The sequence below is a fragment of the Lepisosteus platostomus genome, chromosome 19 (genome assembly GCF_059453375.1).
Source record: "Lepisosteus platostomus isolate fLepPlt1 chromosome 19, fLepPlt1.hap1, whole genome shotgun sequence".
NCBI classification, from domain to species: domain Eukaryota; kingdom Metazoa; phylum Chordata; class Actinopteri; order Semionotiformes; family Lepisosteidae; genus Lepisosteus; species Lepisosteus platostomus.
The window spans coordinates 8,140,016-8,156,050 of record NC_142629.1 but is presented as its reverse complement, the minus strand read 5'-3'; the positions used below and the strand labels follow the sequence as shown (position 1 = coordinate 8,156,050).

At 34.5% G+C, this 16,035-nt stretch overlaps 1 protein-coding gene across 4 annotated transcripts in view; it reads left to right on the top strand.

Annotated features, from left to right (window-relative positions):
• The window catches only part of sdk1a (sidekick cell adhesion molecule 1a), a 493,742-nt gene that overhangs the window by 347,318 nt on the left and 130,389 nt on the right, over nt 1-16,035 (top strand). For 3 of the 4 annotated variants that reach the window (XM_088612342.1, XM_088612341.1, XM_088612343.1), the window contains exons 7-9: nt 5,286-5,312; nt 14,245-14,356; nt 15,058-15,248. In XM_088612342.1, the coding sequence (XP_088468468.1) occupies nt 5,286-5,312; nt 14,245-14,356; nt 15,058-15,248 (330 nt within the window). The remainder of the gene's footprint in view (nt 1-5,285; nt 5,313-14,244; nt 14,357-15,057; nt 15,249-16,035) is intronic. The other variant, XM_088612344.1, reaches the window with a different exon arrangement.

Below are 16,035 nucleotides of genomic sequence, written 5' to 3'. Positions count from 1 at the left end.
GGATAAAGGAAACCCTTTATAAAATGGTTTAAAAAGTACAGGGTCCAGGTAAAAGTGATTATAGGGATAGATAGAAAAGAGTATTGCATTCGTTTAAATAATACTTTTCAGTACTAAAGCAGCAAAAGAAAATGTAAAGTGTCTCAGAGATAGTAAGAACAGTTTCAGATGATTATAAGGAAATGGGTGATGTATTAAATTACTGTTTCATTCAGGTTTTCACCAAGGAAGAAACTGACAATAGGCCTTAGGCCAAGGAAAGGCAAAATTCTGTCTGTTGTGTTTTACATAGATCAGGAGGAAGTGATACAGGTACTGCAGGCACTTAAGATAAATCTCCAGGGCCTGATGACATTCTACCAATTGCATTTAAGTAAAAAAAAAGATGTGAATCATAGGCCATTAGCAAAACTCTTCCAGTCACTCAAGACAGAGTGTAATAGTAGAAAATTGTAGCACCCATCCATAAAAAATGTGAAAATCATAGAACAAATCCCCCCCAAACATAAAAGTGCCCTGTAAAAAATAAGACTGAGCAGTATCAGACTGATTGTATGGTGTTCAGGTGAAACAACAAACACAGAAAAAAAACAAAGTCATTAGATCTCAGTTACCCCAAAATATTGCCAAATGGAAAAATAAAAAAGGTCTCTGCCGCTGTGAGACCTAGGTCAGAGTCGTTATCTAGCAAGAGTACCTAGTATGAACAGGGAATATCCCAGTTTAGAACATTGGACCAACAAGAAGAAAGCTGTCTTAAGAAAGCTGTTTAATTACAAGTGTGACAGGTGTCCCTAAAGCACCCCAAACAACTTTGCATGATGAAGCCTGTGAGGGATCAATCAGTCTCTGTGGCTAGGATTTTTAAAGACTGAATTTTCTTTCCAAATTTTGTCCCAGGGAATTTCCACCAAGTGCAACATTCAGGTCCCTTTTCCAGCCTTACCTGAAGCCTGCAATAAAATTTCTGCCTGGGTGTATAAGTCAGAGGATGAGTGATTGCTTTTTCAAGAATCCAACAGGACAACAGCAAGTCTCCAGTGCTGACATTATTTAATAATAAATTATCTTCCAACTTGACCACCTTGTGCTTCGAGTTACTAACTTTTTTGTATGAGTATACAGTGCCTGTTTTGTTCCTTTGTTCACCCAAATTAGAGTCCAGTTACAAGCGTAATTGATAAGCAGTTGACATCTCAGTGTTTAAGACCTGCACAATGCATGAGTTCAATCCATTCTGCCATCTTTGTTTTTCAAACTGCATTTGTAATCTGTTAACTGTGCTAGCAGAGCAGACATTTTAGCCATTTCAGGAGAATTAAACCTTTTTAGTTTCCACTTTGTTGAGAAAGAAACAGAGAAGTCACATTTTTTGTACTTTCTACATTCTGTCATCTTGAATGGGTTTTGAACATAAAGAGATAAAAAATACATGAGGTGTCGACAATCCATCTTCAATAAGTGTTTTGTTCAATACAAGGCTGCTGTGAGACTGTGCCTAGTTTGATATACATAAGAACATAAAGGCCATTCCACTCTCCTCTTTGATTACCAGTTGCTATTTGATCGGAGATTCACATGCAGCATTTCTTGAAAGCAACCAGGGTATCAGCTCCAGCAAATCATGCATCAAAATTATCTCCTGTTCTTTTTTTAATCCATTTGCAAGAATTTTCCAAATGTGTCCTCTGGTTTGTGTCTGACTGTTTATTATGAGGAAGTCCACTGGATAGACCTTGTCAAAGCCTTTGAAGATTATGAATACTTGAATCGGTCCCCTATCTATATCTTTTTAAACTTAATTTGCTGCCTCTGTACTGTTCACTAATCCTCCTATTTCTGTATTCCTTGGCTACATGACTAGTTTACTGACTATACCTAAATTTAAATCATGATATACAGTAAATTAGGAAAAACAGCGATCCCATTATGACATCACCCCAGTTTGAGCACTCGCCTCTTATCTTCACTCTCTATTTTTATCCATTAACTAATTCTCAGTTGAAACAAACACATTTGTACCATGGCCTACCTCCTGTAATTTGAGAATTAATCTTTTATTATGTAGTTTATTAAAAATCTTCTGCAAATCTTAATACACCATATTGTATAATCTGTGTATGCATTTTATAGTTGTTTCTTGTTCAAAGAGCTAACAAGTTAGTAAAGTAACCACTTCTTAATTCCTGTTGACTATCCTAGAAACTTACTGTTTCCATCTACAGTGGTTACTTATCTATCCGGTAATTGTTTATCACAATGTCATACAGTATGTAAAAGTAGTCAGACCTATTCGTCTACAATTACTTGGTTTACTTCTGTCACCTCAATGGCTTCTAGATAACATCTCTTATTTCATGAGTACAATTGGTAAATTACCATTGGGCCTTATATTAACTTGTTTTATTCTTTTAATCTTGAGTATGTCCAGTACCCCAAACCCTTCCACCTATTCTATGTTAATACTATTTAATACATAACTTTGTCCCTTTTGCTGTCTGGGGCATGTTGACTTCTTTAGCAAACCGAGTAAAATACTAATTTAAGATGTCAGACATTTCTCTTGTCTAGAGGTTTCCCATTATTGTCTCAGATACAGTTTACCTCACCATTTACAATTATTTCTTGCTTTTAAACTACTTAATTAACCTTTTATTATTTAAGCACCCATTGCAATATTCCATTTTTGACCTAGTCTTACACGTCATTGTACTCCTTTTCTTTAACTGGCTCCTTTATTTTTTTCTTTCTCTTAAGCTCTTATTTCTTCAGTCTACCCTCCTGAAATTGTAAAGTTCAACCTGTATAGTTTCAAAATATACTTCAAAGCACAATGTATTATGATCACAGTTCTATAATGGTTATATCATCTGTTTGCCTAACCCTGACTGGATTGTTTGTAAAGACGAGATCAATACTAGCATTTCCTCTTGTAGGTGGTCCAACAAATTGAGTAAGAAGGGAGTCATTACCATCAACCATTTCAGTTTCTGCTGCAGACATTCCCCATGGTTTTTCCCAGTTTATGTGGGAAAGGTTTAACTGTTCCAAAAAAATCACTTCTCCTTTTCGCACTTAAATTTAAATGTCATAATACATTTTGAATTAAAACTAACCTCTACATTTGGAGGACTACAGCTTATTCCAGATACCTTTAGAGTGTTTTTATGAGTCTGACTTGCAGGTTCTCTTGTTCCTTAAGGTTTAGTTCCTTTTCCATCTTTCCTGTCTCTCCTGAAAAGATTGAATTCATTCATGTTGCATTTATCTCTATTGTTTTTGCTTAGCCATATTAGTAATTCCAATGCTTCTATTCCAATAAAACTTTTTTAAATTTTCTTTTACTTTGCACCCTATATAACTTCCTTTTGGATTTTCATTGGCTTACCCCCCTTCCATTTTAGTTTCAATGTTTCTAGATTTCTTTCTGGATCCTTGTACCTATCCATCTCACATAGGCGTACAATCTTTTACATGGTTTGACTGCTGAATGACAGAAAAAAATTACTTGTGCCAACCTCTTGTGTAATGGAAAAGGAGGTTTTCTGTTTTATTTAGTCAACTAGGTTAAAAGTAGTCATTGGTTATGGAAAAAACATTATACAGTTTTTTATGTCATGTTTTCATCCTTACTAAGTAGAAACTAAGCATAATTTAAGCCTAAGTGTCAGGATATCCACAAACTGGATAAAAACAACAATATTTGTAGGAGGAACAAATAAAGGTTTACTCCATGCTGAAATGAGAAGAAAAACAACAACATTTTGAATGTGGAGCCTTCTTCGGGTGTGTCACAGACGAAATGCTGTGTTTCTTTTCTTCTCTTTTCAGCATGGAATAAACCTTTACTTGTTCCTTTGCAGCCTATGCACGCTGACACAGCTACCTACTTGAACAATATGTGTATATTATATACATCAAAGTAAACAGCATCTGACTGTTTTATCTATCAAAATGCAAAGGTATAAATCCATCCTGAATTTTCCATGGCCTTGGAAGAGCCTGGTTAAAGATTAAAATGGTTGAAATAGTTAAAGAGACTGAAGGCTAAAAACTGTGTTGTGTTGGGCTTGCTACATTATGTGTTCCACGGTTTGAATAAGTGGATTTGAATTAGAATGGATCACATATACATTACATTTATTACAGAGGTTTATCGCTAATACAGTAGTTTAAATGTGACCAAACTGGATTAAGTAGATAAGAGTACCAGTGTTTTTAAGAATGTTGAAGTGCAACTCTTGTCCTATCCTGTTGCAAGTAAAATTTATATGGGTTCCTTTGGAAGAATAATGATTGCTACCATTTTTAGTGCCATGTCAACTGATTATCTTAATTCTGATTTTACTCCTACTTTTCTTATTTTTTAATAGTAGATTCTAAGGCTTTTGGTGATTTTCTTTTCAGAGTAATCTGCTACTGTTTTGTTGTTACCTGTTAGTTTTATTTTACAGTATTCTGTGGAAGTGGAACTTCCCTTTGCATCTGAGATGTTCCAAATTCCTGGAGCGCTAAATGTTTCATGACTTAAGTGTTACTGTTTCATCTGCAATCTGGCAGCTTTGTAGTCACTCATCGGACTGTTTGGGCAGCGCAGTGAGTGGAAACTGCATAAATCAGTGTTTTCCACTTGAGATGAATTAATGTAATTACGCACTGTTTAAATTAAGTCTGTGAAACACATTCAGGTAAATAAATTAAAATCACAGATAAGTGATGGTTCAGATTCTGCTGTTGCCCAACTTTTATTGTTTCTAACCTTCATGTAAAACAGATCCAGCAGACCACATAACATTGACTCACCATATTCAGATTATTAATTTAAATTTGTATTCTTCTGCATATCATGGGACTGTATGCAGATGCAAGAAGAGAGGATGGAAAATGTTTTGCCTGTTTGACAATGAAAAGGCAGTCTTTACAATAACTAGTACAAACAGATGTCGTTTTCCTTTTCTTCACAATTTACAAATATTCTGGTTAAGCAGTAGAAATTTATATTAAAGGGCCTTAGGGGCCTTTCTCGTGTGATTATAGTCCACAAAATATGCATTACACTTAGAAATGCAGCATGTGTTAGATGTTTTTTCTTAGAATTTTATTTCCAGCCATGCGTACTGTCTGACTGGAGACTAAGCTCTTAAGATTAAGGTCACGGTGAAGTACATATTTGTTAATAAGGATGGATGAAATTAAATACAAATATAAATGTAAGCCAAATGTTTTAAATTAAGTTATAGCATCTGCTGTTGTGTCTTTTTTCTTCCTCTCATGCCACTGGACAGTAAGCAAGAAGAATCGAGGATCTCTTGGTAAGATACTTTTAAAATACAATGGGGGGTTTAAAACTCCAAAAAGTTGCTAATATACTTTTCTAATTGACCTGTGCAAATATTTGAATACTTGAATTTGCCCTTCTTCAATTCAAGTAATATATTATCATTAACTATTTTAGCTCCCTCTTCTGGTTGAAACAGTTCTGTTTGTTTTTTTTACCTTGTGCTTTATTGGCTGTTTTTAAAAATAGAGCCCTTTCTATATACTGTACAGTGTTGCCATTGTCTCACCTGTCTGATATTCCAAATGCCCATGTGTTTTCCACGCCAGTCAAACCATATTAAGTCTTCATTTGACTGTGAGTAGTTATTAACACATGTTGTCTAGGTTGATTGCACTGATACTGGGACTAGACAGTATTGTTAAGCTTTGTGGTAGAAACACTTGAAACTGAATAGCATTAACAGTTCTTTGATTCACAGTGTTTTATGCAAAGTAGTGTTCGACATTGTTACTGCATTTGTAGATTTCAATGCAACTAATGCTGTGTTTATATTTACAGTCAGTTCTTAATATATTGTTTAAGGTGTATAGAAGTAATGATCTTGTACAGCTGTTATGTCTGGAGGAAAAAAAAGTAATATATGTGGCATCAGAAATAGCATATTTAGAACCTCTAGCACTTATTCAAGAAACCATTTGTCACTCTCACACAGAAAGCAACTGGTAGTATTGTGTGCATACATACTGTACAGAGGTAGTTAAATGGGGAATTACAACTTAAACACTACCGAAAACCATAAAGATTAGTGCTTCATTATTGCATATGTAATGTTCTTTTAGTAAGTACTATTCAGCAAGTAGATACTGCAGACCATTAAAAATAGTGGAAAATTAGTAATCCATATATTAGGATGCTTTCTGTCTCTGAAAGTCTATCCAGATGACGGCCTGATTCTGAATTCTCAGTGGAACAGATATGCACCAGAGTTGGATATAGGTTGGATATAGGTTTGTATCTAACTGCAAAGATATAAAACAAAAACTCTTCCCGTACCTTTTGTGTTTAGAATATAAAAATGTCTTCTTACTGTCCATTTCAGCCAGATATAGAATGAGGGCTTAGATGTAGACCTATTTCAACTGAAATCAATATTCTTGAAGATCTTAGTTATCATGATTGACTGGGAAAGAGAGGCTTATATTCACATCGGATCTCATTGTGATGCTGAATAGAACCTGTTGGAATCATTTTTGAAATCTGACAAGGAAGACATCAAGAGATCAACTCATTAATAGCACTGTGGAACTGTGGCCTCCCATTGTAAATACAGTGAAACATTCTGCCATCAGATTTAACACAGGGTAGTTCTTAACTTAAATTAATTGACATGTTAGATTGAGGCCATGGAGCAGGACTCACAGATGATGGTACACAATGTTAGACGTAATGAATTTGTTGCCGGAAATAAAAAAGCCATGTCTTTCAGAGATTGCAGGAAAAAGAGGAATTGCAAGAAATATGTTTTTTAGTAATGCAGTCTGAATCTTATTCATGGCTTTTTTGTGACATTCTGGCAAAGGAGATGAAACTGCCTAGGCTAAAGGATGCTACATGACATTACCTGTCAACACAGAAGACTAATGAGTTGAGTCAAACAGATCCCTTGTGGATAGGATCAAATTATTGGTTTCTCTGCTCCCCCTTTAAGAAAGACAGGAAAAAGCCCCCCCCCTTACAGAAAACCAGCTATTGAATTCAAGGCCATTAATAGAAGGTAGAAAAATTCAGCCTGTCACTTTTGTTTGGAGCACTTCTTATTTTCTTTAGGGACTTTCTTTTTAACAATCAGACAACTTCTAATTATTCTTCGCACCTTAGATACCCCTGTCTGCATTCAAACACTTGTCACTCTTATCTGTTTCCACACAGCAGCGTAGCTGAGCACCTCTTCCACAGTGTGAGGTCCTAAATGCAGGCGTGATAATTCTATTAATAACACTCCTGGCAGATATGAGCTGTTTTATCAGTATCTTGGTAATGTTCAACAGTCCTCCCAAGTGCATCTGTTTGTCGTGTTCTGTTTACGCTGTGTACTTCCTCTGCCAGTCATGGAGCTGTGGTGATTTTATCAAAGGCTTAAATACAAGAAATAACTTTACAGACAAATTTAATAGCTTGACATCAGTAATCTTTGAATGAGTTCTCACAGAAACAACAATTTTTCCGATCAGATAATGTGGCGTGAGGTTATTCCTGTAATGCATCATGAATCTTATTACTTACTCGATTGATTCCTGTTAAAGTCTGGTTTTTCGTTACCTTACTTGGGATTCTGACACATCACTATATGTCTCAGAGCTGCTGTACTATATTTTATGATTAATGCTATTTTAAGAGGGAAGTGTGTTTGCTTGTGAACACCAAGATAAATGCAATCATAAATTGCATTGTATGTATATATGTATGGAGAAAAAAAAAGTTGTGCAATAGTATTTCTTTGACAAGGTGTATATTAATATGTCTGTAACATACTATATTTTTCTCAATTATTTTTTTCTGTCATTTTTTTTGTGTCATTTTCTGATTTGCATCCAACTTCCGGATGGCCCTGGAACTACGTATTCGATTAATCTGGTCTAGGAACATTGTATAAATAGCATTACTGATTGAAATGCTATTGCTAGATTACAAAGAAAATCTGCCCAAGCAATTTGTGACTGAGAAGTAGGCCTACAGTGATTTTAATCAACTAAAATAACATTTAATAATTCTTTGTGGATATGGTCTTGAATTTAACTGAAGTAACTGCTTTTATTCCTAGTCATTGGAAGAGATTTTTGACAAGTTTGTCTTTTGCTCAGATTTAGCCTCCTTTTTTGTCTCCTGGAATTGTACTCAAAAGTGCTAAACATTCTGTAAGTCTCCTAGTGACCAGCTATTAGGCATCAGTAAACTAAAACTGATATTTTGCTTAATTATCAAACATAATCTTTTAAACTACAGAGCAGAATGAAGTTCAGTTAAACTATGCACAAAATATGGAAATGCATACTAGAACAAAATTTGCAGGGGATTCTTAACTTGGTTTTTGTCCCATACTCTCCAAAGGTTTCCTTCTTTTTTATTTTGTAAAGTTTGTCATCCTGTTGGAGTTTTAGTTACCACTATGATCTGTTTATTTCCACATATTCTCCATGACAAATGAATCTTTCAGCTTTTTTAAAAAGTTGAAAAGCCTCATGAGTTCGATTCAATTACCTCCTTTATACATTTCCTCAAAGACGACATCAAAGGGTTGATTCATATTCTTTGGCACCTAATTTTATTCCTGCATTAATTTTCTTAAGATCTCACTATTTTACTTCTCATTGATTCCCTATGACACAAATTGAACTGATTCTGATACTGACTTTTCAATTTCTTGCCTAACATTGATCAGTTGTATTGCTTGAGGTCTTTCACTTGCCTTCCTTTTAAGTTACCTACTCCCATTTAAAAATCTAATTTTTAAAAATATAATTTAAAGAAGTGGGCAAAAATGTAGAATGTTAATTATATGCATAGGAACATAAGCAGAAGTAGCATATGAGTGATAAAACCAAAAATCCCTTAAACCACCTTCAGAATACTGTATGTGGCTTGCTCTGTTCCAGATCAAGTTCCATTGATCTCCTAGTAAACATGTAGATTTTTTCTTCTTTCAGTCTCCAATATAACCCTGCAGCCAAGTAATCTATCAATTATTTAATGTGCCTGCTGTTCACATAGATTTTCTGTATCCCTTGAGAAACAGACACATTTAAAAGGTCTTTGGTTAATGAAAGAGGTTAAAAAACATGGGGTTTATCTGAACACAATGGAGTGTGGCAAGCTGTTTTAACAATTTACGTTCACAAGGGACTGTGAAGGGAATTTCTTTCTTTTTAATTTGAACTGTTAAAAACAATCTCAACAGTTCCATGGCATGAGTCATGTTTATCCTTTTGGCATCTTTGATTTAATACTACACTGTGGTACTGAGGATCTGTCCCAGAATCTGATTTGTAACTTATCTTTGAGAAAAACTGGATATTATACAGTAACATACAGAAGTTCAGTAGAACAGTCACATGAATGACTTCATGGGTTTTTCCTTGAAAGCAAGTGCTACATGTCTGGTTTAAAGTTACACTTTTTTCCATAGTAATGATACTGTATTTTAATGTAAAACAGGAAAGAAACCATTTTTTCTCACAGAAGATATTGATCAAATGTTCCCCAAACTTGGTTGAAATTGGCAATATTTCCAGAAACAGTATGTTTTTCCCTGAAGATGTAATTAATCCCTGAGTAAAGTTAGGGAAATTTTAAAAGCCAGGATTGTGATCAAGTCTCAAGTCTCTTTTTTTCCATATGGAAAATACTACTACAGTATCTTGTGGAGCTTTAATGATTTTAAATTTTCAGAACCCGCCACTAATTAAAAAAATAATAATTCAAGCTTTGTTCCATCTGGGTCATTTTAAAGTGTATTTTTCCACCTATGTTCAGTTTGTGGTTAAAAGTGTAAGCAGTCTAAAAAGTGTAATGTGATATAGTGTATAGAATTAAATCCATTCAGCAAAATGGTTCAGATTGGTGTTTTATCTAGTATTTTGGCTTTATACAAAGAAGATATTTTTATATTAGTCATTTATGTTTAAACAAAGATTTTTCTTTGTTTTTACATGATGTGCTTTTTCTAAGCTTTTTCTCTCAAGCATATTTAGTGGCTATGGAAAGTTCCATGATGGAAATAACTATACTTTTTAAAACCAATACTACCAAAGTAATAAACATTTCAATACTGTATGTATAGTCTGTGTCTCATTTAAAACTGTTTTGGAGGTCATTAGTAAGATAAATAACTTGAAAAGATCCAAGTGTGTGTTTTTGGGTGACCTATTTACATGTAGTCATAGTCATATTTCTGTGATCAAAAGTTGGGGAGTGCCCCTTAAATACTTACATGGTGTTTGTCGACTGTTGATCAATAAAGTAAAGTTATATAATGCAGCCTTTTATTAACTGGAATGCATTACTAACTGGCATTTACCCCATAAACCAATACAAAGTCATCCTTTACTATTCATAAAAATTTCTAGTTTAATCCAGCTTGCGTTCTCTCTTGCTGTCATCTTTTGTTTCATTCAGTTACCACAAACAGAGGCCAGTGTATACATACAGATGCAGCCATTCAACGAAGTACACCGCAATATACCGTATGCAAATTAGATTGTTTACAAGGAATCACCTTGTAAAACCGGCAGGTGGAGCTAATAAAACTTAACCTCTCCTGTACAGCATTTGAGCTGTCACCAGAAATCATTTGGTTTAGAATCCCGATCACTGCTGAGGGACAATCTTTATTCTATTAAGAATTTCAGTTGTATACTCTTTAGAATTTTAAATTTAAACTGTGTATAACAGCATGTTAATCATTATACATTAAAAAGTTGGTATAGTTTATGAAAGCAAGATTGCTCACAACCTACCACCTTTATCATAAATATTTTAATTATGCAGAAATATTTTATGCATCAAAGTCTTAACCAAAGATATTACTAATAGTATTAATAATGAATGACCTTGGACAAGCTGTAAACTCACAAGTATTACCCTGGTCCACATTCTTTGTGACCGTCTTTTTAAATGAAAATACATTATTTTTTCATTGACAAAATGTAACACCACAGTATTTCCTTGATCCGATCATGCATTCGTTTCCAATCATACAAATCTCCGAGTCACCATGCCTTTCACATGCCCATAAAAAATATTAATTTAGGAACATAAACATATTACTGTATGTAAACTGTTCTGTATATGGCTGGTCTTGGTAGTTTAAAGAAAAGATACACACCAGTATTCCATTGCTCCCTAAACATTTTAAGCATTAAAGTCTTACATGTGGTTATTTCGGAAACGTTTTTACATGCTCCTGCTGACCATATTACTGTCCGTTTACATACTTTGTGAAAATTGATCCTTTAAACCTTTTCTGCGAATACCCTTGTTATCGGAGTAAACAAAAGCATACTTTTAGAATTTGATTAATAGGGAATATAATATGGAATCGCATACCTTAATATGATATATTAATAATATTAATAAATAAAATGTATTAATATAAATTAATAACGATATAATTATATTCAGGTACTGTTGCACAAACAATAGTATGTGTGTATGGCTGTTTTTACTGCTTGTCATGCGACTGTGTCAGTGGCTTAAGTGACTGACTTATAAGTGTGAGGTTGGGTGATCAAATCCAGCTATTGCCATGAGTTTTCTTTTAACAGACATTTCTTTGAAAAACTAAAGTAGCAAATATTATGGACACTCCTGTATTTTGACATTTTTTATATTTCTAAATATCACAACAAGTTAGAAGCTTAGTCATTTATAATAACAACAAATAATTTAAAACTGCAACTGATATTATTACTGACTAAATATTATCGACACTATATTGAATTTGTTGTTTTTTCTTAATATCACAAAACTTTCAAAGTGAGTTAAGTGATTACCATTTTCCATGAATACTTGCGCTCGTTATCGCAGTAAAAGAAACTCATACTTTTCAGAATCTAATTATTTAAGCAATAAGGCACTTGAGGCCGTGCTACTGTATATCGTGGATATAGTCACAGTTAAAAGGTGTTATTAGGCCCGACATGATGCAGAGGGGCGGCAACCCTTTTAACTGTGACTATATCCACGATATAGCACAGGCCTCGAGTGCCTTATTGCTTTTATAAAACGGTCCCCAAATATGTGATTGCTGTATAGAATTAATTATAATTTAACAAATGTATTTAACACGAAAACTAAGCTGTTTACGTTCCTCTGCCTGAGAATATAGTAATATAAGTAGCTAACTAACAAGGACAGGACATTAGCTAGCCAATATGATAAAGGAATAAATGACTTGTTTTTTGTTTATTTCTTTAGCACATTTATTTGAACATTTCCATCGATTGCACAAGCACTGAGAATCTAAATATCTAAATACATGTATCTATATAGCAGGTAGTATTACTGTAATCCACTTTCTTTGTAAACACAGAAAAACAGATTCACAACGCGAAGCTGTGTCACTCTTCTGTGTAAAAAAAATGGTTTGAACACAATGGCTGCTGTTTTTAAAGCTGCTGAGTAAAGAATGTCAGCAGTATTGTGTATATAGTTTTATGTGCAGGCTGCGAAAACTTTCACAAGTAGAGGTCTTTAAAATTAGGTTGTTTTTTTAATTCTTAAAAAATAAAGCAAAAACAAGATATAATGATGTGTTCCTGCTTAGACAATACACGACTTTAAAAGCTATAAAAACAGGTTTCGATAGTTAATAACCACTTTTTATGCACAAAAAACGGGTGATTTTCTTCCTCCTGATCAGCTTAGAATCACTGTGTACGCTATAAGGTTTTTACTTCTTAATTAAACATTTAAAATACACGTTTCAAATAGAAAAAATAATATTCTGTTGTCTTCCTGTATGTAGAACAGATCAGCAATCACAGGCTTTGAAAACAGCGTGCTGCCCACTGAACTGCGTCAGAGGGGGAGGCGGCACTGAGAAAGGGAGGAAGCGCAGAGCTCAGTATTGCACAATGGCCGTAAAGCACCAATTGCGTCTGCATTCATAACTTAGTGTTTAATATTAAACAGGTGGAAAGATTACAGATTTTAATCTTCTTTAATTTTGTTCTACATTTTAGAAAAGATTCATCTATACATACACCACAAAATTATTCTTGATTGTATTTCTGAATGCTATGTTACACTTAGTTCATTGTTTTAAATACATCTAATTAAGAAAGTTAGGTGTTAGCATAAACTATTAGTAATCAATAATGTTAAATTCAGCACTGCAATAAATTGTGCTAATAATAAATTACATTCTACTCTGAGAATGTAGAGGGGAGGAAAAATGCTTGTGGTCTTTTCACTGATAAAGTTGTGTTAACAAAAACTACAGTATGCTTAAGAGTTGTTAAACCGGTTTTTATTTATTTTTTCAACCTGCTAGAGCACCACAATTCACACTCAACCACATCACAGATCACAGATCACAGATCAGTCCCAGTGTGTGAGATCTTGCTGTTTGATGCGTAATGCTCCTATTCTTTTTATGCTCAGCTACTAAAATTTCCCTTTAGTGGTAAAATTCCATATAAATATTCAATACTAAGAGGATTAAAATGTGCACAGTAAAGAGATTAAATGATTAAATCTTTTCACTACCGACCAATGGACCACGAGTGCCCCTGTCGATCATTTTGGCCAGTCAATCATGTACCGTGGTACAGTGTGGTGGTTTGTGGGTAGATGTGTGCGATACGGGTTTGAATGTCTGCATCTGTATAGCATATACAGTACTGTATGTAGTGTTGACATAGTGATTCATTTTCTAGATTTATCTTGACATATTTACACCTTCTGACATTCTACATACAGCCTCAGTCTTTCTTTGCTATTCTGCAATGTACAGTATCTCTGTTATTACATGTGTGATGTCCGGAATCCTTGTTTGCAGAGTCTCGCTTTTAGTCGTCGCTGATAAGCCAACTCTAAGGATGAAGACGTGAAGTTCTATGTCACATAATTTTTGCTGTGCTCTTTATTATTAAAGAACTGTACAGAACAATAATATGAGTTTTGTAATAGTGTAATTTTGTAGTATTGCAGTACTATAATAATAATGATAATAACAGTTGTAAGTGCAGACATACCAATAAGTGCATTCCATCTTGCTTAGATTTTGGCTTATATAAGGTTGTGCAGAATGTTAGTATTATTGATAATGTGAAAGCATCCTTACTCTTGACTAACCAGTGTATTTGGCTCTTCAGCACTCCTAATTCCCCATGGATGCAGAATGGCAGAGCTTTTACTGTATATGCTATTGGTTCATTAGGCTGTTTTTATCCTTCCGTGGACAGACTCAGACGCTCCAGCTGACCCTGTGGCTCCTGTTATTGTAATTCCACCTCGAAACACCACCGTGGTGGCGGGGATCAGCGAAGCGACGCTGGAGTGTGTGGCAAATGCAAGGTCAGCCCCTCTGGGGTCTCCCTCTTAAACACAGACACTCCTATTAGTATTGAACATCAAAGCAATTTACTGTGTTTAATCGTGTCTTCCAACTGAGAAATTTTCTGAGTTAAATGAAAATTACTAAAGAGTGAAGTAGGGATTACTTTAAAAAAATAAAGGCAGTAATACAGAAGTTACAGTTCAAGAAAATTCATGTCTCATTTTTTTATCCATAAGAATAAAATCTGATAATCTTATACATAAGTGACGTGTTTTCAGCCTTTTTGAAGATTCCCTTCTCATTTTTTCTTGATGAAAAGGAAAACATACCGGATCTAGTAACTGCACCAATTTCGGCAAATAGTTAAACTGGATTGAATTTTAAAGGAGAGACACAGCGTCATTTTTTGCAAGGTCTCATTACAGTCTCTTTCCATCCATTTATAGGAGAAATTGCTTAGCAAAAGACAGCCTGATCTAATGCATAAGATTGCTTGAAAAACAGAAACCTAGTGTGAACCTATCTTGTGTAACCTATTGAAATCCTTTTTGATATTAATTAATATTGTTTCAACTTCCAAAAACCAAGTCAGCTACATGGAAACTGTGTATCAATTTTGCAAAGCTTTATTTAAAATGCAGATTCATGGACCTGCATTTGGTGGTTTGCTCTGCAGTCTCTGAAATCTCACTGTCTCCTATTCCATATTTCCCCACAGACCTGTAGAAAAGCTGAGCATTTCTTGGAAGCGCAATGGCATGACATTAACTGGAGGTACTGGCACCTTTGGGAGAAGACTGACCATCATCAATCCTACGTCAGCAGACGTGGGCCTGTACGTGTGTGAGGCCACTCTTTTAGACAGCAGTGTGAAGACAGTGGAGTCAAAGGCGTTTCTCTCCATCATAGGTAAACCTGTAGTTACAGTCTGGATTTGCCATTATACATGTTTTTTTTTCCTTCTTTTTTCTTTCAAAGATATTTGTTTGGCCTTTGCATAACCTTGACCTTCACAGTAACTTGTACCTCTTTGTCATTTGGTTGATAATGAAATCATTAGTAGTGACATTTTTAGTATGGCCATGGAGTACACCAAAGGGGGAGCTGTTTGGTTTTTCCTGAAGCTGGGTAGGGTATGGTTAACAAGAGCATGGAAAAATTTGTTTAATGGTTTCCATTTCTTCATGTACAGAGTGCCCAATAATTTAAATAGCATTGCCTAACACTGAAAAAAATGATACTAATAAAATTGTCATTTTGTGAGAATTTTTGCAAAGGTGTTATTTTCCTTTATGACATTAAACATAGAATGAATCGGACTAGTTTTAATCACCAGCCCTTCTGGTTTTTGTTCTTGTCTTTTAAATTTTTTTTCAGACCTCAGGCATTTGTTGTCTTGTATTTTGGATTCAGATGAGTTTAAAAGGAACCTAAAGTTTAAGGCTTTAGGCATGTCAGCTATTCTTTTTTCAACATGGCACAGTTTTAGTTAAATAAATGTAGCTTTGTGTATGCAAACAACAATTGCCTGCATTTTGTTTGTTTCTACAGGATTTTTCTGCTTGTAGAAAGTAATTTATTTTCCAAGGTCCTGTATTCGACCTTCTTTACTCTTGTCAGTGAACCTATCTATTTATAGGATCGTGTATTAAGTTTGGAACAACAGACTTTATTTCTTCCTAAATTCTAAAATCAA